The sequence below is a fragment of the Onychostruthus taczanowskii genome, unplaced genomic scaffold (genome assembly GCF_017590055.1).
Source record: "Onychostruthus taczanowskii isolate IOZ18803 unplaced genomic scaffold, ASM1759005v1 scaffold135, whole genome shotgun sequence".
Taxonomy (NCBI): domain Eukaryota; kingdom Metazoa; phylum Chordata; class Aves; order Passeriformes; family Passeridae; genus Onychostruthus; species Onychostruthus taczanowskii.
The window spans coordinates 1,165,083-1,190,968 of NW_024498518.1; the positions used below are offsets into that span (position 1 = coordinate 1,165,083).

General features: G+C 41.9%; 1 protein-coding gene across 1 annotated transcript in view; it reads left to right on the top strand.

Moving 5' to 3' along the window:
- Positions 1-23,901, top strand: part of DIP2A (disco interacting protein 2 homolog A) — a 54,246-nt gene extending 30,345 nt beyond the window's left edge. The window contains exons 18-38 of the mRNA XM_041397092.1: positions 749-888; positions 6,895-7,031; positions 7,488-7,568; positions 7,756-7,883; positions 8,864-8,978; positions 10,116-10,317; positions 10,466-10,575; positions 10,699-10,779; positions 11,854-11,977; positions 12,241-12,362; positions 12,644-12,755; positions 12,971-13,080; positions 13,190-13,320; positions 13,793-13,961; positions 15,139-15,309; positions 17,877-17,938; positions 18,548-18,605; positions 19,298-19,372; positions 19,646-19,820; positions 21,452-21,575; positions 21,901-23,901. Coding sequence (XP_041253026.1) covers positions 749-888; positions 6,895-7,031; positions 7,488-7,568; positions 7,756-7,883; positions 8,864-8,978; positions 10,116-10,317; positions 10,466-10,575; positions 10,699-10,779; positions 11,854-11,977; positions 12,241-12,362; positions 12,644-12,755; positions 12,971-13,080; positions 13,190-13,320; positions 13,793-13,961; positions 15,139-15,309; positions 17,877-17,938; positions 18,548-18,605; positions 19,298-19,372; positions 19,646-19,820; positions 21,452-21,575; positions 21,901-22,153 — 2,680 coding nt within the window. The 3' untranslated portion in view covers positions 22,154-23,901. The remainder of the gene's footprint in view (positions 1-748; positions 889-6,894; positions 7,032-7,487; positions 7,569-7,755; positions 7,884-8,863; positions 8,979-10,115; positions 10,318-10,465; positions 10,576-10,698; positions 10,780-11,853; positions 11,978-12,240; positions 12,363-12,643; positions 12,756-12,970; positions 13,081-13,189; positions 13,321-13,792; positions 13,962-15,138; positions 15,310-17,876; positions 17,939-18,547; positions 18,606-19,297; positions 19,373-19,645; positions 19,821-21,451; positions 21,576-21,900) is intronic.
- The last annotated feature ends 1,985 nt before the right edge of the window (positions 23,902-25,886 follow it).

Genomic DNA, 25,886 nt, shown 5'->3' on the forward strand with positions numbered 1-25,886 from the left:
TTCCAGGGCTGGGGAATCTCATGTTAAGGTGATAGTCAGAAAATACCATAACTCACATAGAGATGCCCAAAGACCTAGGCAGAGGAAATATGAAGCTCACAGGTGTCTCCTTCACTAAAGGATGGTCAATTTTTGTTTATTTTCTTTAAAAAGTTTAATATTTTTTAAGAATAGTCAGGCAGAAGGTGGTTTTTTCGTGCTTTGGGAAGGTGAGGTCTCATCCTCACTGAAGTTATTCAAGGTCTTTTAAAATGCCTCCAAAACAAGACTTACTTATTTGGGAGGAAGAAGATGGTGAATTCTCAATCAATTGCTTTGCATAATGTTTTGTAAACAGGGACCTAAAATAAAAAAAAAATAATTTGCAGCTATTTTTTGTGCAAAATACTGTTGGATTTCTGGAGATAGCAAGGGATGCTCTAAGAAAAAGAAATATTTTAATTATTGATAGACAAATGGATGGGATATGCTGGATTTTTTTTATACCAGTTGTGATCAAAATGTGCCTTTTCAGAAAGTCAACTTCAAGAAAACTTGAAACAAAAAACTTTGACATTTTGGAGAGTTTTGTTTTAGCTCTTTATTCATTTAGTTGCTATATAGGTCTTGAACTCTTGTTTGTTCAAAGTGAGAAACCATTCTTCTTCTTAACCTTACCGAGCCTGAGAAACCAGCAGAATGTTTTTAGTGACACTCTCACCAGTATTGGTCTGTTGATTCATATCTAACTGGACTTTCTGTCTTCCAGACCTTCTGAACTGGGTGGCCCCCCTCCAGGAAAAGCAGTGTTATCCATGAATTGTCTGAGTTTCAGTGTGATCAGAGTGGATACAGAGGAGAAGTTGTCAGTGTTAACTGTGCAGGATGTTGGACAGATTATGCCTGGAGGTAGGAAAGCATTTTGTGTAGGTTTCAGCGTATTCCAAATAAGTTATCTTTGTGTGCATGGAATAAATAAAAATGTTAAATACCTTTAAGGTAGTATGAGTTGTGTTTTCACACATTACCTAAACACATGATAGATTAGAGATTCATGCACAATGAAACTGAATTACCATAGATTTTGGTATGGGCAAATGCTTTTGGCTTGTTGCAGAATTGTTTTTGGAATGGAGTGGAGTGGAATAGAATAGAATATTTCAGTTGAAGGGGACCTCATCTCAGACCCTGCAAAGGTGATGGAACAACTAATTCTGGAAACTATTTTCTCATGCCCATGGAGAGCAAGAAAGTGATCAAGTGTAACCTGGATTAACCTATTTCTTAATGACATCTCTTTGCTACACTGTGGTTCCTGAGTTAGGTAGAGCTGGGTATTGTTCCTCAGCCCATTAATTGAAGCAAAGAGACTTTGTCTCATCCTTATTGTTCTCACTTGAGATCCTGCATTTGGAGAAGAGAGTACTCTGAAAAAGGTTAGTAAAGGTAGGGTGCCAAACCAGACCTAAGACTGAACAGTGGGATGAGGGACTGGACACTTGGTGCCACCTATTCCAGCTTTTAGGCTGGCAGTTTCATGGCACTGTCTGTACTATTAGCTTCAGGCCCTGTCCTGACCTGCTCTGGTGTGCTTGGAGATGATGAAATACCGATGTTTTGGAACTCTCCTCACCCCTCAAGGTGACTACTTATTTTGTAGTTACCAAAGAACCTGGTTGATTCTGCTCATGCCCTTGGCACCTTTGGCTTTGCTGTTCTTGGTCTCCTTATGAACTTCCTGCCTTGCAGAGCTGTGGTTCTAAAGTCCTGCTCTCTGTAGAGCATTTACTCAGCTTGTGTAATTTCAGCAACAACCTCTTCTCTGTACACCAAAGCCCCTGATACAAATAAGAGGAGGTAGATAGCGTCCCACTCTGCTGAGGAGAATTTCAGCCATTGTGTGCAAGTCCCATTGGTGTTGTTTAATTTTCCTTATTATCCCCAGAAGCCCTTTGCCACCCCTGAAGTCAATGGTTCAGTTGTTGTTATTGAAATTAAATTCAGTAGAGCTTCCTTTTGCTGAAGACTGAGCAGAAGCTCTGCACTTCATACCAAAACGAAGCAGAGAAGTTGCTTGTTGTGTGGCTTCTCTCAAGTTTTTGTTTTGTATTTTAAGACCATTTGAAGCTGTTTTGAAAGTTCATAATAAATTCAAAAAAATAGTGATTTTTCTGCTTTGGTTTGACTACAGATGACATGTACTGTTCCTGCTGTCTGTTTGGGGTGTCCACACTACTGCTATCCCTTGAAACCTCACTGAAATTCACCTGTGCTCCCAATGTTTTCCTTAGATTATAGCTTGGACACAAGGATATGAAGGGAGCAAGTTTGCATGCCCTTCAGGTAGTTATGAATCCTTTGGTGAACTTAGTGAGCTTAAACTCAATATTGCTGCTGTTCAAAAAAGGTGGTATGAGATGCAGAATCAATTGAAATCTTTCTTTGGATCAGTTTATCTCATGTGGTTCCACCTCTGTGGCCCCCTTGCTACCAAAAACCAGGCCATGCAAAACCAACACAGGGATGCTCCTGGCTTTGCTGTAGGCCTGCTCTCACAGCAAATTGTGCTTCACTACACTAAGGTGCAGAGCTGCCTGCAGCTACTTTTCATATTCAACTGTTGGAGCTGTAAGTCCCCTGGGTTAATTTTCCACAGAGCATCTGCTCAGTGCCAGGTTCAAGTCTGCCTTAGGATGTTGGAAAAGTTCCCTGTATGCTTATGGCTAAGTAATTTCACCTCATTATGAGTTGAAAAAAAAATACATCGCTGTCCTTGTGAAATGCCTGATGGAGCAGTCAGAGGGATCTGTGAAAAAACCCTTCTCCTTTGTCAAAATTCCTTGGAACATTGTCTGGCAAATCTAGGGGACCCTTCTGGATTAGGGAGCCACTGGCAGGCAGTGATAACACTACCATTTCTTCCTACATGAGTAAGAAGCATCAAGTGACTTACCTGATTGTGTGAGGGGATAACAGTTAAATGTGTACTATTAAGTGCCTCAGAGTGATATGACTTGTAATTGATGGCTGTTGCTATTTAAAAATACAATAGCAAGTGGTTAAACTACTTGTAGGTTAAGCAGAATTTGGACAAGTTAATTCATTAAATCCTTTAAAACTCCGACTAGCATTGAGCTGTCAGAATCTGGGGCAGATTTACTTCAATTTATCCATATATTAAGAATTTCAGCAGAAGTTTCTCTGTACCTTCCTTAAGTCAGAATATACATTCTAGATTTCATTATAAAGGATAATTGATAACTTTTGTCTCTTAAAAATCCTCTGGGGTACAAAGGAAGTCAGAAGACTAGCAGCTACTTACAGAGGTGTGCTAAATGAAAAAAATTAATGACTTAAGTAAATGAATGACTTAGTTTCAAATGAGTCTGCATGTACATTCTAACAGTGGAGATACTTGTGCCTTACTTGGTAAGATTTATGCTTTCTCCTGTGTAGTATTCATGGAGGGTGTGCCCTTGTCTATTCTGGCTTGGTGTTTGGCATACAGGAGAGAGCATACCACCACCTGGTCATTGCCCCTCTGCTGACTGATGAGTCTTGCTCTTGATCTGCTTTTGGTTTTGAATTTCTTTCTAAAGGCTTCGTTCCATCTTCTGATCCCCACTGAACTTGGAAGTCTGCCCTAGCCTTTCAAATACTTTGTGACATAGGAGCTCACATTCCTGAACTTCATTTGGAAATGGTCAAGCCAAATGGTTTTGATCTCATTACCTGTGAAGATCTCTGGCATGCTTTATTCAGGAACTACCTGGTTAAAACGTCACAGATAAAATGTCCGTTCGCACCCTCCTTTTCCTCAGATCTTGCTTTTTTTTCTGAGATGCTGAGCCCGCCTGCTCAGGGGATCTTACTCAACAGAGCCATAAGCACCAGGGTCATGTCATTGCTGTTTAACCCATAGGCCATTCTTGATGCCACATTCCCTTCACATTCATTATCTGCCATGAATGCCCATCACGAGACCCTCAAGGAAAGTGCCAGCATCCACAGAGAAATCTTCTCCTCAAAGATAGCTTGGGAATTCTTAAGACAAAATCTGCTATGCATTCCCATGGAATCCTGTTCTGGAGGAATGATGTTTTACCCCACCTGTTGACCACCTTGGGCTATTTTGCATAGTTTCTGTGTGGGACTGGCATTGCTAAATTTGGCTTCTCACAATATTCAGTTCATTTTTGCAAATCGGACTGGCTAAGATGGTAGAGAAAGTGTCAGACCTCTTTTCTTCTGCCCTTTCTCAGCATCCAACATTCACATCAACTGGAATGTGATCGCCGTGTTATCTGTCATCTTGAAAGCATATTATACCTTAAATTTGAGCCTGGATATGTTGCTTAGTGGATATGTTAACTGCAGTTAAGTTTGTCTCCCTTCTACTTTCCAGCTAATCCTTTCCATTCTTTTACCAGTATCCTTCTCCGTGTTCTTCCTTTGACAAGAGCTAACACTCTGAAATCCAAAAGTTATAAATTCCTATAGCCTCTAATTATACAAAGGCTGGCGGCTGCTGCAGCAGCTACTTTGTTACACTCAGGCAGAAAACTTCACTTTGGCATCAGATCTTGGGCTTCTGCAAGATTTTCTGGAATGAACATGTTCTGGATTGTGACTGCATTCAGTGTCTTTTCCAGAAATTTAGGGAGATGGTTCCAATTTCCTAAATGTTGGGATGCTCACATTGTTTCCAGTCCATGAATGTCTTGCATTTAATTGTTTCTTCTGTCTGTGTCTGAGCAAACATTTGCCCAGGTTCTGGTAGTTATCACTGCAGAGGGATCTGGTTCCTTTACCTCAGTGGAAAGAATTGTTACAGAACAACTGTGAAGCTTTCAGGTTTTCTTTAGATTGTGGGTTAAGAGCACCTCTTTTCCACTCAGCCCTTAGAATTTATCACATTCATCAGATCTGTGTTCCTCAGGGCTTCAGTCTGTCACACAGTGGCACAACAGCCACTGCAGAACAACTTCTCATGGAGACCTGTGCCAGTGTGCACTCGGGATGAGATATTGTCTTCCAATTTAAATGTTACACTTTGGATGCTCATGATCACCTCCAGAGTCTAGATTTATGTTCATCCTCATCTGGGAAGTTGGCTTGCTTTATGCCTATTTCCCTTTCCAGAGGAGCAGGAAGAGATTCAGGTCTGCTTTTGATATCCCCATATGCTGTTTTTCTCAAGGAAACTCTGGAAATACCTTCCACAGTGATTCTAGAGGCATTTCATCCTGGCATTTTAGTATTTTTCCTAAGGCTTCATGCTTCTAGAAGATAAGTTCTTCCTAAAGATTGTAATGCAAGGGCAGCCACTGTACAGGGATCCACTATGAAATGCTGGAAAGGGAAGAAGAGAGCATTTCCTGACCTCATCAGTTCCTTTGGTCACAGCCTTCTGCTGTACAGGCTCTTGGCATTCTTCTTGCATTCCTGCTGTGCTAGTCTTGAAACATCCAGAGCTCAATCCAGTCTTTGGTAGGGCATCAGCATTGTCCTTTGCACAGCAGAATTCTCATCTCCTGCCAGGATACTCCTTGGCAGGTTTGACTGCTGCGAGTCACCATTTGTCAGAATGTACATGTGGACTCATTTGAAGAAAGAAAGCTTTCTTAGCAGGAATCTGTGTTCTTCGTGACGTGCAGTCCACATGTACATTCCTGTCCCATCTGCTTTTCCCTTCTCTTTAATTCTTTTTCAGATGCAATGCTGTTGAGAGACTGAAATGGTGGTAGATGCACTCTCTTGTATGTCACACATGAAGCAGGAAAAGGAGGAGAAGCGAGAGTAGAGGCTCCACAGATACTGCAGAAGGGCAGCCTTGCAGTATAACCTGGCAGGACAGAACTATGCCTGCTGTTAGAATGTAACTGTAGACTACCTGTATCATACATTGGTTACTGGTAAGTATTTTTTTTTTTTAACTTGGTCAGGGTGATAGGGTTGTCCTTTGGCTTCATGGATGGAGCATCATTTAGGGACTGCAGGCTGATCCATTTTTTCCATGTTTGTGAATGCTGTGAGGGTTGTACATTTGTAAATGCCCACAAACTGTGCTTTCTTCAGTTACTAACACTTCTCTTTGCATCATTGTTTAAGTGTTATATACAGAGTTCTGATGTTTGCTCAAGTTATTTCCTGTAGTAATAAACTATTTTGTCAGTTCCAATTTACCACTGAGTTTTATTTTTTCCTCCTAAATTGCAAAATGTGGAGTTTTGCATGACTGATAGTTCATACTGTAGGTTTTAATTCCAGACATCTAGTTCACACCTAAAATATCCAGAAACTGTACCAGAATTTGAGTAGCATCACTTTACTTGGTTACCCAAAGTTATCATTTCATGGTTCCAAACAATTGCTAATAACTGCTAGTTGTTCTGATAGGTAATTTTTATGAAACCAAGATAATTTAGAGGTTGATTTATTGGTAGGGTGAATAATGGTCTCACCTTTTCAGACTTAGGATGTTGGCAATTGTAAGACTTCTCTATGGTTCCAAAATGTACCCACAGATCTATTTCACCAGCATTCCTTGGTCCATGCAGGCAGCAGAGTTGGCTTTGCCATGTTTATTTTGTATTGATCTGGGTAGATTTATTGATTTCTTTCTTGATCTTGAGTCTTACACTCCCTCAGTCCATTGTGCTTTGGATTCAGCTGCAGCTGATGTGGAGGCTGTGAAGTGCTGTAAGAAAAAAGCACTGCATTTGTGAACTTAATCTTGGAGAACAGATTGCACAGGCTGTCAAGAAGCTAAAGTGAGCTCTCTTACATGCTGTGTTTTTGCTGTAGCTGATGAATAATTGATACTAAAATCTTTATCTGTCAGTGGCAGAGCACCACGTGTGTCAGCTGCTGGAGCAGACTAACACTGTGGTTCTGTGTTCTTCCTCCATGCAGCCAGCATGTGTGTTGTAAAGGTGGATGGGACTCCTTATCTGTGTAAAGCTGATGAGGTGGGAGAAATATGTGTGAATTCAGGAGCAACTGGGACAGCATATTTTGGCCTCCTCGGAATCACCAAGAATGTATTTGAGGTTTGGATTTCTTTTTAATTGTTATATTTTTAGTATTTCTTCTTGTAAATAGACTTATTTTTTTCCTTAAAGGTCTTTTGTGTGTGTGTGTTTTATTGTTTGGTTTGGTTTGGTTTTTTAGTTAGTTAGAAAAAAGCCCTGGCCAGGTACACTTTGCTTCATTCATAGAATCATTACAAGACATTCTGTCTCTTACAACCAAACATACCAAGTGTCATCTGCAGTCAGTCAGCTGCTTCTGTATTCCACAATCCAGTGTAGTGCCTATGTGAGCATTTAAATTTATCTTAGCTCTGAATTAACACAGTGGTCTTATGTGTAGTTACCTGAAGGCATTTCAATCTTTCTGCCCATATTTTTCCTTGCAGTGGTACCTCATTTCATGTATTCTGGCAGTAAAGGAGTGAAAATCCTTATCAGTCCAGTGAGTGTCTGAATCCTTCTGTGTTCTTCCAGGCCATCCCAGTGACGGCAGCTGGCATGCCTGTATCAGACCAGCCCTTCACAAGAACAGGATTGCTTGGCTTTGTGGGTCCTGTAAGTGTGAACAAGCCCTCAGGGCCCTACTTTGTCCTGGCTCCCAACTCTAAATTGCTGCTCCTGAATTCAGCTGGAATTTGTGTCTGGGCGCTGACCTCCTATAGGTCTCCAGAGTATTGTTGGCTTGAGTCTGGCATGTATTGGGGGTTTTTCTGCTGTGTTTCTAATCTCTCCTTCTTTTCAGGACTATTTGGTGTTCGTGGTGGGGAAATTGGATGGCTTGATGACAGTCAGTGGCCGCAGGCACAATGCAGACGATGTGGTTGCCACTGCGTTAGCAGTTGAACCCATGAAGTTTGTCTATCGGGGAAGGTGAGTGCATTAAAAACTTCAGTGCTGCTGGTTGGGCTTTGTGGCTCTTTTTTTAGATAGTCATTAGGTGACACAGCACACACAGGAGCAATGCATGTGAACTTTTTCATGTGTGTTTTGTCGGAAAGTTAGCACTAGGTTGTGAATTTGGTTGTTCCTGCTAACTTGAAAGGTAAATATTGACACCCTGCTTCATGCATAACAGATTTTATATTACTTTCACACAGTATAAAGGCAGATCTTAAAGTGTCTGTTTAAAACTTATTTCAAAGCTCCTCTTAAGGCTCTCAAAAGAAGCTCATATGCTGGATGTAAAACACTTCTGTCCCTTGAGCCTTTTGGGTGGATGAGGGAGGAACTGTGCAGCCTGTTTTAAAGACCAAACCAGGCTCTGAAGGACCCTCAGAGATAATGTGTTGTATCACCAACCTGATTGCTCTTCAGTGGTCCATGGCTCAATGTCCAGATGGAGATCAATGACAAATGGAGTCTCTCAGAGTTCAGACTGGGGCCAGTCCAGGCTGAGGCATTATTAATATTTTATCCTAGAAGAGGCGAGCCTAAAACTAAGGTAGTTCCCCAGTGGGAGTTAAGTATTTTTCAGTGCAAGCACGTGGTGGTCAGTAATTTGGCATAGTTGTCTTCCAGAAGGGGCATTGTATGTAGGGGCTACAAGTCTAGTGTGCATGATGGAGTTCTGTAGGCAAGGCTTGCACAACCCCTACATATATGGAACTTGCCCATCAGACATGTGGTACATGGGGACTGCAAATCCACCTGACCCCCAGCAGAAAGCAATTACAGCAAGGAACTCACATGTGCTCGAAATTTTTCTGTGATTTTGTGATGATCTGGCATGAATAATGCTTGTGTGTGTGAAACAGTGCCACGAGAGGTTGCAGCCGTTCCCATGTGATGATAAGCCATGCTCTGTTCACCCTGTGTTGCATCCTATCATTCTTCTGTCCTTTGTGTTTTAGGATAGCAGTGTTTTCTGTGCCCGTTTTGCATGATGATCGGATAGTGCTTGTGGCAGAGCAACGCCCTGACGCCTCAGAGGAGGATAGTTTTCAGTGGATGAGCAGGGTTCTACAGGTAGTCAGTCTGTCCTTTTCTCTTTCCAGGTGAATAAGGCTGATGCATGAAATGAGAATGTTAGAGCTCTTTTTTTTTTTTTTCCCATAAGCAAAACGTATCAGTATAACCACAGAGAGCTGTAATAAGACAATTTTTTCAGAGTTCAGAATTAAGAGAATTTTGTGAAAAGTAGGACTTTATCTCAGAATGTATTTTTAACTTCCTGCTACTAGGATTCTCAAAGGCCTAAAGGTGATGGCTTTTGTTTGGGTCAATGCTATTGATCAATCTCTTCTGATATCATACTGAGAGTTACCTCTGAAAATATGCACAAGTATGTTGCCAAGTATCAGAACAGTCCCAAAAGCGTCTTTATCACTAACAACCTTATTCTAGATCTGCAACAAGAAGTATTAAAACTTCTTCCCTTAATTATTTCACTGTATTTTCTTGGGGATGAAGGACAGGAGGAAGGGGAACTGTGGTAGATCTGCCTTTGCAGATTTTAGAATTAATCAGTTCTCAGGAAGTGAAAAAGGGGAGATCAATTATGCAAGACTCTGGGGACAACTGAAGGGAAAGATTCAGAGAACAACTTAAAGGAAGTTTGCTCTTAAGAGTAAGGCAGTTGAGGAATAATGGTTTCTGTCTAATTTCAGCCTTCTTATCTTTTTGGAGAGAATATCTGGTATTGGGAGAAAATATTTTTGTTTCTGTTTTTAGAAGTGTCATAGCTAAAAGAGACACTTAAGATTTAGGCAGCAAAGATGCTTCCCTCCTAAATTTTGTGAGTTTTATGTTCTACTGCGCTTTTGTGATTGTGCCATACATGCTAAATTTGCTGTGATATAACTTTGGCTTTTGAAAATCTCTGCACTTTTTGCCCACTTTTAAGAGACTTTCCTAATCCCTGATGTGCAGGTGGCATCCCCTTGATAGAGGGCACAAGCAAAGTCCTGGGTCTGCTCCTGCTCCCATTGAAGTCATGGCACAGCTTCTATGAGTTCAGTGAGTGCAGAATTGGACCCTTTATTTGCAAATTGTGGTGCAAGTAAAAATTTTAATGTTATAAATTAATTGAATTCAAATTCTTGCTCTAGCTACATCCCAGTTGATAATGTGGAATGTTTGTTTGTTTTTTTAATTTCTGTGAAGGCAATTGATAGCATTCACCAAGTAGGTGTGTACTGCCTTGCCTTGGTGCCAGCCAACACTTTGCCAAAGGCTCCACTCGGAGGAATTCATATTTCAGAAACTAAACAGCGCTTTTTGGAGGGTGCTCTGCATCCTTGTAACGTCTTGATGTGTCCCCACACCTGTGTCACCAACCTGCCCAAGCCTCGGCAGAAGCAGCCAGGTGAGGAAACCGGACTGTGTGCTGGTTCTGCCAGACCTGTGGTATACAGGCCATCTGCAGGCTGAATTGGTGCTTGTTCCCTAGGTTCCCTAGGTTGTTTTTCCTAGGTTGTTCTTCCTCATTTTGCATTATTCTTTTCAAAATGCAGATGTTGGTCCTGCGTCAATGATTGTAGGAAACCTCGTAGCTGGCAAGAGGATTGCACAAGCCTCGGGGAGAGATGTTAGCCAGCTGGAGGACAATGACCAGGCAAGAAAGGTGACACTGGGGTCCTGGTATTATTAAATATTTGAATTAGCTTATTCAGAATGAAAGAAGACCAGGAAATAAACGTGAGGTACTTTAAGTGAATTTGAGTGTCTTCTGTTTCTTCCCTTTCAGTTCCTGTATTTAGCAGATGTTCTTCAGTGGCGAGCTCAGACAACTCCAGATCATCCACTCTTCCTTCTGTTGAATTCCAAGGTAAGATGCACTTTAGGTCATACTTGGAGATTAAGACCAAAGCAAAAGATTATTAGATTCTAAAAAAATTCCTTCTAGAAGTCTTTTCCTGAAATGCTGGATATTATTTTAATGAAGCAGACAAAAATTGCTAGTTAGTAAGCAGCATAAATTTTTCCACTTCTGGAATTTTATGTCATGTGTTTTATACCACTTCTGGAATTTCAGTATGCATTCCACCTAGCTTAAAACATTGCCATAATTGCATTTCCTGCCAGAATACAACTTTAGTCATATTAATGGAAGCCATGATTCTGTCTTCATTCCTGAGCACAAGTGTTAACTGCAAGTCAGAAATGGAGGATTTCCTGATAAGAAGATCTAGAGACTAAGTAGAAAGCCCTTGGGACATGTTTGGAGTCAAATTTTCCAGGAGCACTGTCACACCCTGCAGGGGATACTGATGCCTTGCCCTGGGCTAGGCTCTGCCCTCAAAAAGGATGGCAGATAAAGTGACAGTAAGAGCCCAGGGACAAATTGGGTCTGCCTTGTGCTACGCTGTACTGCCGACAGGAGTCTTCCAGAAAGTCCAGCAGCAGTCAGGAAGCAAGTCCTTCACTTTGGGAAGTGAAGGATTTGTAGGTCTCATTCAGAAGGGCAAAAGGGTTTAGGACAACTAAACTTTCAAACTTTATAACTTTTCTTTTGAGATTGTGTTTTAGCAGAAGAAATTGTTTCAACATTGTTATTGTTGAATTTAATTTAGTTGATTGAATTCTCTCAGAGTAAAGAAGATTTTGAGGGAGGTTTTCTAGTACGAAGCAGCCCTTTCCCAGGTCACTTTGTTCAGGCAAGTTACCCTTGACACAGACTCTGCGAAAGGAAACACAAATCTTGGGCACAAAGAAGAATTACCTGCTGGTGAACACCTGTCTTAAATAGCTGAGGACTAATGAGCTACCGTGCTATATGTTGCTGTGTTCACTTGTCTCCAGGAGAAACCCTTCTGTTTTACCCCTTTTCATGTCAATATCCCAGTCACTGAGCTGCTGCTGTTCCTATAAAGGTTTCTGCTGTCTCTTGTCTCCTGTGCAGGGTACTGTAGCCAGCACTGCCTCGTGCATCCAGCTGCACAAGAGGGCAGAGAGAGTGGCAGTCGCGCTGATGGAGAAGGGACGGCTGAACGTTGGTGACCACGTGGCCCTGGTTTACCCTCCAGGTAAAGCAACACAGCAAAACCCACAATCACACAGCACAAGAAAAGAAGTTTTGTCTGTTAATTGCATTGGAATAATTTTTGCTAGTTCTTAAATGCAAAACATTTTAAACTGGGTGTGGAACAGCCTGTTTGATTTGAACAGACGCTTGTGACAAGTCTTTGCATCTTAGTAACACAAACCAGTGAGCATTTTGATTTTGGTGAAAGAATTTGGCCTATTGATCTGATAAAAATGGCTTTAATTTCACAAATATCCTTTCCAGGAGTAGACTTGATAGCAACTTTCTATGGCTGTTTGTACGCCGGCTGTGTTCCCATCACTGTCCGCCCACCTCATCCACAGAACCTTGCTACCACTCTGCCCACTGTCAAAATGATTGTAGAGGTAGGTGAGACATTCCTCTCCTCGTGCTTTTGGGGAGTGGTGAATGGTTGATGCAGCCTGATGAATTGCTTTGCCACAGTCATTGTAAAATAAGCTAGAAAAAAATATTCAGTGTGCTGTGTCTGAGTCAGTAATGACTTCTTCAGAAACTCATTTAAAATGGTTTTTTATTGTTGTGATTTATTTTGTTTTGTTTCCAATTACTTTCTTCATCATCTTACATGATTTTGAGCATGCACTCCCTGGTTTTAACAATGGTCTTAATGCTTTGCCTTTTGCAGGTCAGTAAGTCTGCATGTATATTGACCACCCAAGCTATAATGAAACTGCTCAGGTCCAAGGAGGCTGCAGCAGCTGTAGATATTAAAACGTGGCCCACTATTTTGGATACAGGTATGATAGCCAAAATGGAAATAGTTTGAAGAGTGATTTATTTATTTTGCTATACCACAAATGCCTGATTGAGTGGATGTGTTGTGCATTACATTAAAATAGCTGTCCAGAAATGATAGGGAAGATCTGATGATAATGCTGTACAGATATATTTTTTGTCCTGTGCCTGTTTCCCAATAATATGGTACTCTCCTCTACTTACATATTTTAAATAGATGATATGCCTAAAAAGAAGCTGGCAAGTGTTTTCAGACCTACATCTCCAGATATGCTGGCATACTTGGACTTCAGTGTGTCTACTACTGGTATATTAGCAGGAGTAAAGGTACAGTAACAAGAGATAAGCATGTTTTATTGTTTTACATTTATAAAGAAGTGTGCAAAACCCTTTTTCTAGAAGAAGGTCCCTGAGAGGTCCTGTTTTCCTCCTGCAGATGTCACACGCAGCTACAAGTGCCTTATGTCGCTCGATCAAGCTCCAGTGTGAGCTGTACCCATCCCGACAGATTGCCATCTGCCTGGACCCCTACTGTGGCCTGGGCTTTGCACTGTGGTGCTTGTGCAGGTATGGCTCTGGAGCTCTGCCTCTCCTCACCTTCTCTAGAACCCCAGGGAATGGGCGTGGGTGAAACTGTCAAAGAAACCCAAATTAACCTTTTTATCAGTAGTTCAGAAAACGCCTTTTGTGATAAGAAAATCCATTTGAGTCAGTTACTGGAGTAAATTCAGGTTTGCAAGTGGAATTAATTGCATACCAAATTCAAGGAAGGGAAAAAAAAGGACTTACCTGTCTGTTTCACATTGATTAAGTAAATCCTTTTAAAGTATTTTGAGATTAAACCATATGTTTTGACAAGACCTTTAAGGTGTTCACAGCAACATTGGTATGCAGTAAGAAATACTGCTAAAGGAAGCAGTTAAATGTTTCTTGAAATTAGTGAGTCTTGACTTGATTCTACCAGATACCTACTCAAATGCAGCACATCTCACAAATTAATTAATTAATTTTTCGTGTTCCAATTGCTTCCTCTCCCCAGCATATATTCAGGTCACCAGTCCATCCTGGTGCCTCCTCTGGAGCTGGAGAGCAATGTGTCTCTGTGGCTGTCTGCTGTCAGCCAGTACAAAGTGCGTGTCACCTTCTGCTCCTACTCCGTGATGGAGATATGCACCAAAGGCCTTGGGACACAGACTGATGTTCTCCGGGTGAGTGGGCTCCATTCTTCCACATTCTGACATAAACATCAATCTATCTTTCCAAAAATACTTCATTTTGGCTTGGAGAAGATGAGGTTTTAAGTGTTCCCATGAGAGCCTTCCATTGTGACTTGATTTTTGGGGAGTTTTGAGACTGCTGGAAGATTCAGCTTCCATGTTTACATGTTTTACAAAAAAAGTCTTATATTTTCTGGTTTAGTTATTTGTGCTCTGTGCTGCTGGATGTTTTTGAGATTTTGGGCAAAATACATAGCAAGCCTATCAACTTGTTTGTGTCTGAGACACGAAAAAAACTCAACACCAAACAAAAAAAATCCCAGACAAATCACACACCAACAGAAGGAAAAATCCCAAAGGCCCACCAAACACAAAAAATCTCACCCAAAACAGCCAAAAGAAAAAAAACTCAGCAAATCTCACTTACTTTTAAATATCACTTGATACCAAAAGCGTTAAGTTCTAAAATGGATATAATCTTCCCTGTCTTGGAAGTGCTCCAGGCCAGGTTGGATGGGGCTTGGAGCAGCCTGATCTAGAGAAAGGTGTCCCTGCCCCTGCAGAGGGGTTGGAATGAGATGAGCCTTAAAGTCCTTTCCTTCCCACCCAAATCATATGCTATGTGATTCTTTGATACCTAACTCAGTTACACTCTAATACATTTATCTATTTTTGAGGGAAATCTCTCAACTCAGATTTAATTTCCTTAAAGAAGAAGGATCATTCCCACAGCTGTAGTAACTCATCTGCCCAGGATTTCCACTGGGAATGTGTGGCAGCTCCTTCACAAAAAAGTGATTGTATTGTGTGCTCTCAATAAAAACAAAAAGTCTTGTTCCGCTGGACCTCACCAAAAGGAATCCTGGCCCACAGCCAGTTGCTCCAGGCTCACATTCCCATTGAGAGGAGCAGATGATGTCTGGGACACCTAAACTGTGCAGTGCTGGGAGCCAGCAGGTCTCTGACCAGCCCAGCCCTGTGGCAAAATGACAATTCAAAGGTTTTTCAGCTCAAAATGCTGAGTGACTGTTGCAGCTACATGGTATTAAAAAAGTTCATGTCTTACTCTAGTGCATTTAAAGCCATTCTGCTGCACAAAGAAACGAGTTTATTTCTAGAATTGCTGCCTTTGAAGTGACAGTGTTTGTTCTCTCCGGCACCCTCCCAGATGAAGGGGGTTAACCTGTCCTGCGTGCGCACCTGCATGGTGGTGGCAGAGGAGAGACCCAGGATCACCCTCACCCAGTCTTTCTCCAAGCTCTTCAAAGACCTGGGCCTGTCTGCTCGTGCTGTGAGCACCACCTTTGGGTGCAGGGTCAACGTAGCAATTTGCTTACAGGTGAGGATAAACTTAGCTTGTTCCTTACACAGAATTTCTGGGGACTTGGTAGAAAATCATGTTCAGGTGAATACATTTCTTTTTCTAATGAACTAGAGCTCTATTGCTTGCTTGCTCCATCACCAAGTTAAATTAAGCTTTGTAATAAGATCTTTAATGTTATGTTGAGTATGATAATTTCACTTTTCTGTACTAATTGACCAACTGATTTGCTTTTCTAATCCAGAGGGTCAGTACTAAGAAACTTGTTTCCTTCCTACTATGCATTAAGTAAACAGCTTCCTGTACATAAATATTACATGTTAAAAGCAATGCTGTTTCAGCTTTTGTGTGATTCAGATTTTGTCTTGTTTTGTATAATGTGGAATTAAATGGAAGACACAATTTCACAAATAAGACCCAGAAAAATTGACACAGTTAGCAGGGCTCTTTTATTTTTAAAGATCTCAAATTAGTATTAGCAACATGCAAATATTTTTGTCTCACCTTGTGAGAGCTGGACTGGGTGTTTTTTTTTTTTTTTTTTTTTGTTTTTTTTTTTTTTTTTTTTTTTTTTGCTTTACATTGGGAAATTGGAAGCTTTGAGAGGGAGGATATGCCGATAAAGTACTCAGCTGTGCTTCACAGTGTGGAGATAATGACATTCTGTGGCCAGAACCACCTTTGATAGCTTAGCATTCAGCTGATAATAATCCTTTATATGTAATTTAGCCAGATGAAATCTAACTTTTTTTTAATGAGGTATTTGTTTTCCAGTCAGGAGATGAAAAAACATACATACATTATATTTATATATATATATATATATATATATGTTCCAAAATTTACCTGAAAAATCAGCTATTAAGTAGGCATGGACTGGAAGGTGGGAAAAGCACCCTGGAGTTTGGAGGGTGCTTGAGTTAGTAAATAAAGTGCTCAAGTTTCAGATGAGGCAATATGTAGCTTTGTATGTGGGGAATATCTTAGGGGGCACATGATTAAGTGTGTGTAATTATAAATTTAATTTCCAATTTTATTGGTATGGATTACGCTTTATAAAATAGGATTCTATGAAAATTGCTACTGTACTTCTGCAAAACTTTGTTTTTCCTTTTTTTTTCCCTTCCTGGTGCCCACTAGATGAAGAAAAGCCTTTTTAGCTCTCAGAATATATTACAGTGTTCTAGGTTTCCTACAAGAGAGATATTGTGGGACATGAGTTACTTCAATATGTTGCCATTCACAATTGTTTCCTTAGTTTCTATAGTTTCTTTCACAATTAAAGGAGAAAGGATTTTTAACAAGACCAAGCCAAATGGCTGTAAAGAAATGTCAGAGTGATTTTATAAATCAGTAGGTGGAAAAACAGGAAGGATACACATGAAATCAAGATGACTGCAAAATAAGATTTTAACATTGAATAAAGCTGCCAAGTGTGAAAGAATAGCTTTCCAAATTGCCTGTGTGAATAAAAATTTCAAAAGCCAGTTTGGGATAAAGGGGTGAGAAACAGTTTTTCTGCAGAATACTGAATGGCAACATGAAAAGTACTCTAAAAAACCCCAGTGTGGAATACAGGACTGCTGGGCAGTTAAACTTCCCATTCATTTTATGCCTTTTTCATCTCTGTTTTCCATTCTTCAGACCCTTTTTAGTGGGAGGGGTTTTCTACCCCTTTTCTCCCATTCTGACAAAGTGATACCTCCACTAGACTTTTTTAATTGGATTAAATGAATGCAAATGACTGACCAAAGTTTTGATACAAATTAGCAGGCTAAATACGTCTTCCAGCCCTGCTAAACTGGTTCACTGAGGTGTTTCTGAAGCTGCAAACACTCTTACAGAGGGAGAAGGGATTTATTGTAAAGCAATGTGTGAGTTGCTGTAGCTGTCTTTTGTTACATGATCGTAGACTTGCATGTTTCCAAAAGAACTACCTAAATGTGCCAAACTCTTAAATAATCTGAAATGGAAATTTTCTTTTCACTCTAAAACAGTGTAAGTTTTGTTTTCTGTCTTACTGTGTGTATCTTATGTTTCCAGTGCCTCTTTGTTTGTATTTTCTTTTTTTCCCCTTTCTCTCTGTTTCCCACACTTTGATGGCCTCTGTTACTTCTGTTTGTGGTCCTGCTGTCAGCCAAACAGGCTGGGCAAGCTGGCTGAACAGGTATAGGGATGCATGTGTGCTTGTCCCGTCCTAAAGTCCATCTGCTTCTGCAGTGTTAGGAACTAGGCCCACATAGGTTGGTGCTTACATCCTTTTGCATTGGCTATGTGGGTTATATAGAGCAGGTGCTTACTGAAATAAAATCCTAAAAGCTGAATTTTAAATCTAAAAATTTTGCAAACTTAGACTTACCTGTACTGCATACTTCACCTGTGCATTCATTGACTGATTCCATAAAAAGCAAAGGTCTACACTAGTCACTGTAGAATGGGGGGCTACTTTATTTCTTAGACATTAGGGAAATGCTTTGTAAGTGTCAGTAAAAAAGGGAGAGAAATTTGTGAATTTATGTGGCTGTGAGAATGAAAGCAGGGTGTTGTGGCTTCTGTTGAATTTGTTTCTTCCTCCTTATTCTTAGGGCACAGCAGGACCAGATCCAACAACAGTCTATGTAGATATGAGAGCACTTCGACATGACAGGTACAGTCTGTGTTAAAGCATTAACTCTTCAGTGGCTGTGGAGAAGAAACTTCACCCCTCATTGCACTGGTTTATCGAATTATCCTTGGCAGCAGCCAGCTGACTCCCTCCAATATTATATCCCTGTGCTTTGCAATTCCAAGAAATCTGCTCCCTAACAGTCCCTTAGGTAGTGGAAATAGCACAGTTAGAATCTCCCTTGGTCTTTTTTTTTTATTCTTCCTTCAAACCAAAACAACTCTGTTCCTCAGCCTTCCTTGAGTGGCAAACAGAACACAGCAGAAACTGTGCAGCTGTAACAGGAACCACGGGGTGTACTGGTGAGCACAGGCTGCTGGGTTGAAGTGTAACGGAAGAGCCCAAAGCAGCAGCGGGAGACAGTGGGGCTGTCTCCAGAGAAAAAGCTCCTCAGCTACAAGAGTGCAGCCAGCTGCACCTTTCCCCCTCCTCCTTGGCTACATCTTTTGTCGGAAATAAATACAGTCATTATCATCTCTTAGGCAGCAGATGGGAGAAAAAGGAGAAAAAAATAAAATAAAAGCAGAAAAAAATCCTAATCTCCAGCAGTTCTTAAAGCTTTGTACAAATGTGTTCCTCTTACTTTCTCAGGGTGCGTTTGGTAGAGAGAGGTTCTCCACACAGTCTGCCACTTATGGAGTCTGGGAAGGTGAGAGACAGTTCCTTCCTCCTCACAGAATCAAGGAATGGTTTGGGTTGGAAAGGACTTCAAAGCTCATCTCATTCCAGTCCCTGTCTGCCATGGGTGGGGGGACACCTTCCACTAGACCAGCTTGCTCCAAGCCCCTTCCAACCAGGCCTTGGACACTTCCAGGGGTGAGGTAGCCACAGCCTTCTCTGGACAACCTTTACTAGCCAGGGCCTCACCCCCCTCACAGGGGAGAATTCTTCCCAACATCTACTCTAAAACTCCTGTTTCAGTTGAAAGCCATTATGACACTCATGTCCTCATGGCCCTCACCTGGGTGGGGAGCTGCATCACCTGGATCTCATTAAAGGATATGTGGGATGAGATTGGCTAACCAGAATGTGTCCAGGAGAACAGGTTGTGATTGAGTAGTTAAGTGAAACCAGGTGCATGACATGAAGCAATAGGATAAATTGCAACCATCAAAACAAATCTGAGGCCTTCATATGGAAGGCATTTTCTAGGTGTGAAACCACCGCAGAAGCTGCAAAACAGCTGCTCAGAGTTAGAATTATTTAACAAGTTAAACAACTGTAGTAGGAAGACATGGTTAGTGTCTGTGGTATAGAAAGGGAAGCACAGACTGCTGACTTGTGATTAACTTTTCTTTTGATGAATTCATTTTCTTAACTTCTGTTTGCTTCTTATTTGAGATTCTTCCTGGAGTAAAGGTCATCATAGCACACACAGAAACCAAGGGACCTCTGGGGGACTCGCATTTAGGAGAGGTAAAGGTTTGCTACTGTTGTACTGTGTTTGTGGGCAGTGATGTGATACATCAATACCTCCTGTTAGATAAATGCCTTCCTTTAATTGCCTACTCAATTACATGTATGTAAAACTCCTTTTCTGTGGTCAGAAGTTAATACTTTAAATAAAACTGGCATTTTGGAGTAGTCAAAATTGTCAGTGAAACAGATCTTTTAGATCAGTTAACGATGCTGTCTGTGTCTGGCAAAATAACCTATGTTCATTCCAGTTGGATTTGGTTTATCCCCTAGATATGGGTGAGTAGCCCACACAATGCCACTGGTTACTACACGGTGTATGGAGAAGAAGCACTGCACGCCGATCACTTTACTGCTCGCCTGAGCTTTGGGGACACCCAGACCGTGTGGGCTCGCACCGGCTACCTGGGCTTCCTGCGCAGGACGGAGCTCACCGACGCCAGCGGGGGTGAGAGCTAACGCCTGCACCTGCAGGGCTCTGGGGTCAGGCTCCTGCGGGGCTGGGCCAGCAAAGATCGGGCTGTCCACATAGGTTATGCTGACCTCCACCACAGAAGACTCCTGAATTGAGGAGATGTGTTGTGTTGTGTTTGCGAGGGTCCCAGGACGAGGGAAGAGATGAATCTGACTCCAAGTTCTCAGAAGGCTGATTTATTATATTAAAGAAAATGCTGTACTAAAACTATACTAAAAGAATAGAGAAAAAGATAGATCAGAAGGCTAGAAAAGAATGAATAATAAAAACTCCTCAGAGAGTCTGACGCAGCTGGCTGTGATTGGTCATTAAGAAAAAACAATTCACTTGCTGGATAAACAATCTCCATATTGCATTCCAAACAGCAAAACACACTCTGAGGCTTCTCAGGAGAAAAAAATCCTGGGCAAAGAGGATTTATGAGAAAATATCATGGTGACACAGGTTCTGTCATTCAGCAGGTTCAGGACATGCACAGACACCAGTGATTTTCCAGTCTCTCAGAAGTTAAAGGTCTAGAGGACAAACTTTCCTGTATAGAAAATAAGTTGTTAATCTTGGGGGTTTTTTATCTAAGCCAAGATATCTACACTTGGGAAGAGTTTATCTTCCATCTGCTCTGTTCAGATACAGAATACAAAGCAGATATAGCTCTTGATTATCATATATGTAAAGAAATAAGTCTCTGAACATTCTAAGGAAAAGAGTTTGAATGCTTGTAACTTAGTAACAAATGTAGATTGCTCTTTTTCTGTGGTTGGAATTAAACTAATTGTGTCCACATGAATAATATCAGTGTCCTGACTGATGCCACTGAAAAGTAATAGCAAGTTTTTGTGCCTTGCTTTCTGAAAAATCCCATATCACAGAGATTTTTATCATCATGTAACAATGTCAGTTGTCCTTTAGTTTTTAAGAGGCTTTGGGCAGTCAATTTACAGTATACATGAAATACAACTTCCCAGCATGATTTTCACCTCCAGTAACACAACTGAGCAAGACTATAAAATAGTTAACAAAGAAATAGCAAAACTGAACTGAGCAGAGTTACAGGGATGAATATGGAGAGTGTGTCCTTCAGGTAGGGTCTAGGAGAACTTTGCTTATTTAACCTGGTGAAGCTGAGGCTGTGGAGAGCACAGAGTTGTTCTTACTGTGTAAATCGTGGCATCTTAAGAAACTGAGTAGAATTTTGCTGGCATGAGGGCAAGTGCGTATAAGCTGGTGTTAAAAAGAAAAAGAGTTAAATTTGGGAATTGAAAAACAGGTTGTGTTGATCAAAGTTCTCTGGTAAGAATAGTGGAACAGAAAGATGTTTTAACGGTGGATTTTGCTTGGGTTTATGAACAGAGGTTACATTACATGAGAGAAAAGACAGAACTGGATGACCCAGAAATTCTTTTCATTGTGGTTTCAGTTGCTTGGAGTCATAGGCAGAAGTACTACAGGAGCTCTTAATTCTTTAAGATGCTGGAGGTAGCATTTTAGACTCTTTCCCCCAGTAAGCACTGGGAACATCTTAGAAAGTCAGGAGTAAGCACATACAAGTGACTGTGTTTGTCCTGTAGATATGATGGTACTGAAATGCGTGTGCTGTCTTGCAGAGAGGCACGATGCCTTGTACGTGGTGGGCTCTTTGGATGAAACACTGGAGCTCAGAGGAATGAGGTACCACCCCATCGACATAGAAACCTCTGTAATCAGGGCACATAAGAGCATTGCAGAATGGTAAGAGCCACAGCATTATTCTTCTGTATCGTTTTATTTCTTCCAAAGCAGAAGAACTTATAAGTTCCTTGGCAGTTGTGGAATGTACACCTGTGGGTGTGGTAAACACATCTCAAGGATTTCATGGATGATGTCTTCTCACATGTATTATTCCCATTTGGCCCTAATGAGTTACGTATATCATTGGCTGTAGGTCCTCTCCAGCCTCAAGGCACTCAGGTGTAGTTGTAAGCTTTGGGAGGCCTTGTCTTTCTTTTAATAATCTCTTTTAATAACTTGTCTAGGTGTTTTTTCCTCCCCATTAACACGTGTGTCATGCCAACAGTGCTGTGTTTACGTGGACAAACCTGCTGGTGGTGGTGGTGGAGCTGGAAGGCTCAGAGCAGGAAGCACTGGACCTGGTGGCACTGGTGACAAACGTGGTCCTGGAGGAGCATTATCTCATTGTTGGTGTCGTGGTCATCGTGGATCCTGGGGTCATTCCCATCAACTCCCGTGGCGAGAAACAACGGATGCACTTGAGAGATGGATTTTTAGCTGATCAGTTGGATCCTATTTATGTTGCCTACAACATGTGAAAACAACAAATAACATCAAGGCTAAAGCACCAAAATCCAAGGGGCTTTCCTCATAATAACATTGGAATCCATGCTCTTGTTTTTAAAGCTGTTGAAGACCCTAGGAAAATGGAGATACTTCTCTTTACATGCAGCCCTTCATCTCCCAGATTGCAATTGCTTTCATAAATCCATTGTAACAGTCACAGCTGTCTTAGGATGGAGAGTTTACTGGAATTCCTGAAGGAAGCTTATTAGAACTATCATGGACCAATTATATTTTAGGAGGGGGGCAGAGGGGAGAGAATAATTATGAATGTCAGTACTTGATGCACTGCATAAATGGACATAGAGTGGGGTGGGGAGAGAACACCAGCTGTGAGGAGGACTCCTGGAAACAGCACCCAAAGTCGTGAGTAACCATCCAGAGTTCACCCTCCATGTGACTGCAGTATATTGGCGGTCTTGGGATTGGGGCATATCCTTCAACATTGCACACACCTCTACCACATTCTCTACTGAAAGGAATTTTGCACATATTTGAGATTTAAAAATGCAGCCTTTTTATTTCAAAACACTGACTCATCTCTGTTCAGAAGAAGCCAACCCCTTCCAATCCTGGATTCAGTGTAACAGTTATGCTGCTGATCAGCTTTTTTGTACCAAGCAAAAACAAATGCTGTAACAAGGTTACTTACAGTGCCGTGCTGGACTCTGTAATGCTACAAACTTTATAATAAAATACAAAATAGTACCCAGTTTTAAGTACTTGATGCAGGAGCCTTCAGTGCTCTTGCTCTTCTAACTCCATGTCAAAGTTGCTTGATTTCATAGTGTGAGCTGTTAATTCCTGCCCTGCACAATGCCAAGGATTTGAAAATCCATTCCAAAGCCACTCTGAATGATTTGTATAAATGTTTACAAAGCATAGGCTTACAAAATGTTTTCCCTGAATATTCTGTGCTAAAACTTGAAATAGTAACTTTTTTCCCACCATGGAAAAACCCATTCAGTGTTAGTTAGCTTGAGCTGCTGTGGTACAAACTTCCTTTGTTTTCTTTGGAGTTGTAGTTAAACTCTTTTGTTCAGGCTAAAATATCCAGTTGGTTGAGTCACAGTTGGACTAATTAAGATTTTGAAGTTTCTGCCTGATCTGATACTGCAGCGAACCTAATGCAGAAAGAGAATATGAAGTTATTCAAGTAATTCTGTGTTTGAAGGTAGGCACAAGACTAGCAAATAATTATTTTTATAAATTTGTTAAAGACTTGAGAGCTACGTAATTTTTTTTTAATACTGCACAAGTTTGCAAAAGAGACAGTTTTTTCTGCAAGGCAATTCTGCCTGGATCAGTGCCTAAGAAAGATGGATGTCAGTCCTCTGATAGATCAGATTTATCCATGGTCAAATAAACTCTGAAATCTTCAAGAAAAAGCTCTCCTTTATAGTAGTTATAGGCCCTGATGGTGTTTACCTGTGGTGTATAATACAGCTGCATACTCTGACTGTAATTATGTACAGAACTTGTGTAACTTATTGCTTGAGTCCAGCAGCCTCCAGCAGCAGGCTGTGGGACACCCCTCCTCCCAAAACAGCTGGCAAAAGGAGACAACTCCCTAACCCCCAGTTCCATGTTGTAGTTTTTTTTTAGCAAAGAAAGCATTGTAAGACTTTTGTATTGAGATACTGATGAAAGTGATAAAAGTTGCCTTGTAAAGTAAATCTTAAAACAAAAAGCTTATTAAACATTTCAGAACAGCTCTTGCCAATGTGACTTGATGAATGTTGAAACTTAAGCTGTTAGGTCAAAACCTTGGCTTAGCACAGTTCTCACTCATATTACAGACAGTTTAATGCATTAAGAGCTTTTTTCTGCAAAACCTCACCACAATTGCTTTGCAGGTAAAGCAGTTGTAAAGCTTGGATGGTCCTGAAATTCCTGTGTTTTGAGCCTCTGCCAAGCTGCAATGCTGTCGGCACTATGTCAGGTATGACATCCCTGCCATGGGGCTGGCAGGGCAGGGCTGTTAGGATGTCACTGCCGTGGAGCAGCTGAGCTGCTCCATGTATGGCCGAGCCTTTCCATGCCTCTGAGCTCCAGCTCCAGGCACAGACTGGCCGTGTTCCTGCTTGGTTTGCAGCTGGACATCCACTGAAGTTTATACCCTTGGGAGACATTGCAGAAGGCACCAGCTGGACAGAAAGGCCTGATGCCAGATCCGGGCTGATGAGTGCCAGGGAGGAAGCACTAGCTGAAAAGGAAAACCACGAGCAGGAACAGCAGCACTGGGGTGATGCCCTCCTGCAACTTCATCGGGCTGCACTACTGAAATTCTCCGGAACTGTCAGGGTAAAGAAGGTTCTCTCTCCAGGCTCTCCCTTCAAGCCAGTAAGTCCCATGGGCCCCTGTGTCCCTTGGGAAGGAAAGAGGAGAATGAGAGGGGGTGTTGGGTGTGAGAAGGGTTGGGGAGGGTGAAGGCCATACTCACAGGACCCCCTTGAGGACCAAGGACGCCCTGGAAAACAGCAGCTCAGGAGGTGAACATGTCCCTGCCAGCCAGGGGAGTTAGGATGGAATGAGATGGAATGGAGTAGGGTGGCATGGCATGGCACGGCATGGCATGGCAGCTCCAGCCAAAGCAAGGATAGACAGTACACTTTGCTGGGGATACACACACAGGAGGCAGCAGTGACCCTGCCAGCTGCTGAGCCTCCCCCAGCTCAAGGAGCAGGGAAGCAGAGGCGGGCTCAGGGAGCAGGCAGGGCGATGGAAGAGCCCATTGTGCAGCAGCAAAGCCAAGGCACACCCTTACTCACTAGCTGCCCAGGTGATCCCCTCACCTTGCACAGCATAGCTGAGGCTGTACTGGGGGGGCTCAGGGCCCGGCACAGGAAGGTTGGTCCAGTCTCTAGTGTGCCAGATGGGATAGGATAGCCAGGAGGTCATTTGGGGGGAGGGGGGGATGGATGCACAGTCTGGCACCCAGCACTGTCAGCACCTGTGCCCTTCAGGGAGGAGGATGGGGCCCATACCCAGCAGGTGCAGGAAGCCCCCAACACTCGTGCACACCCTATGTGTCATCAGTGACACCAGCATGTCCAGCAGCTTGAAATAACCAACATAGAAGGTGTCAGTAGGCACTGAGGCCACAGGGATCAGCTTCTGCACAGTCCTTCTCAGCTTGAAGGACCACTGTGCACATTACAGCTTCATAAGGATTAAAGATCCCAATAGAAGTCTCACAAAGAAATGTGCTAGGACAAAAACCTGTGCTTCATGTCTCCTTCTCTTCGCCCAGATTGTGCTGCTGTGCTAAAAGTGTTTCCAGTTAGATTCAGATGACAAGAGAGGCAGAATACGGGGCTGCATAGTGCTGGGAAGCTAAGGGCATGGTGTAGTCCAGCAAGACATTTCTGTGTAGGAGCCATTGTTGGACATACTCAGTGCTGGACATGGTATGCAACTTGTGCTTGGTAAGTTCCTGAATGAGAATGGCAATGCTTTCTCATGGGAAGGAAAGCAAGTAGCCCCAAGTGTTGGAGGTGCAGATAAGAAGCTGTGTTGTGCAGCTTAAGGGCAACAGCAGCTTTATCTCTTGGCATATTTGGTTTGGAAGCACTGACTCAATTTGTACAATCATGGAGTTGGTATCCATCTTTGAAAGGCAATCTCCGTCCTGAAAGATTTGATTTGGCATGTGTTTTCCACTTCTCAGAGGTAGCCTCCTTGAAATTCTGCCAACACACTTCTTTT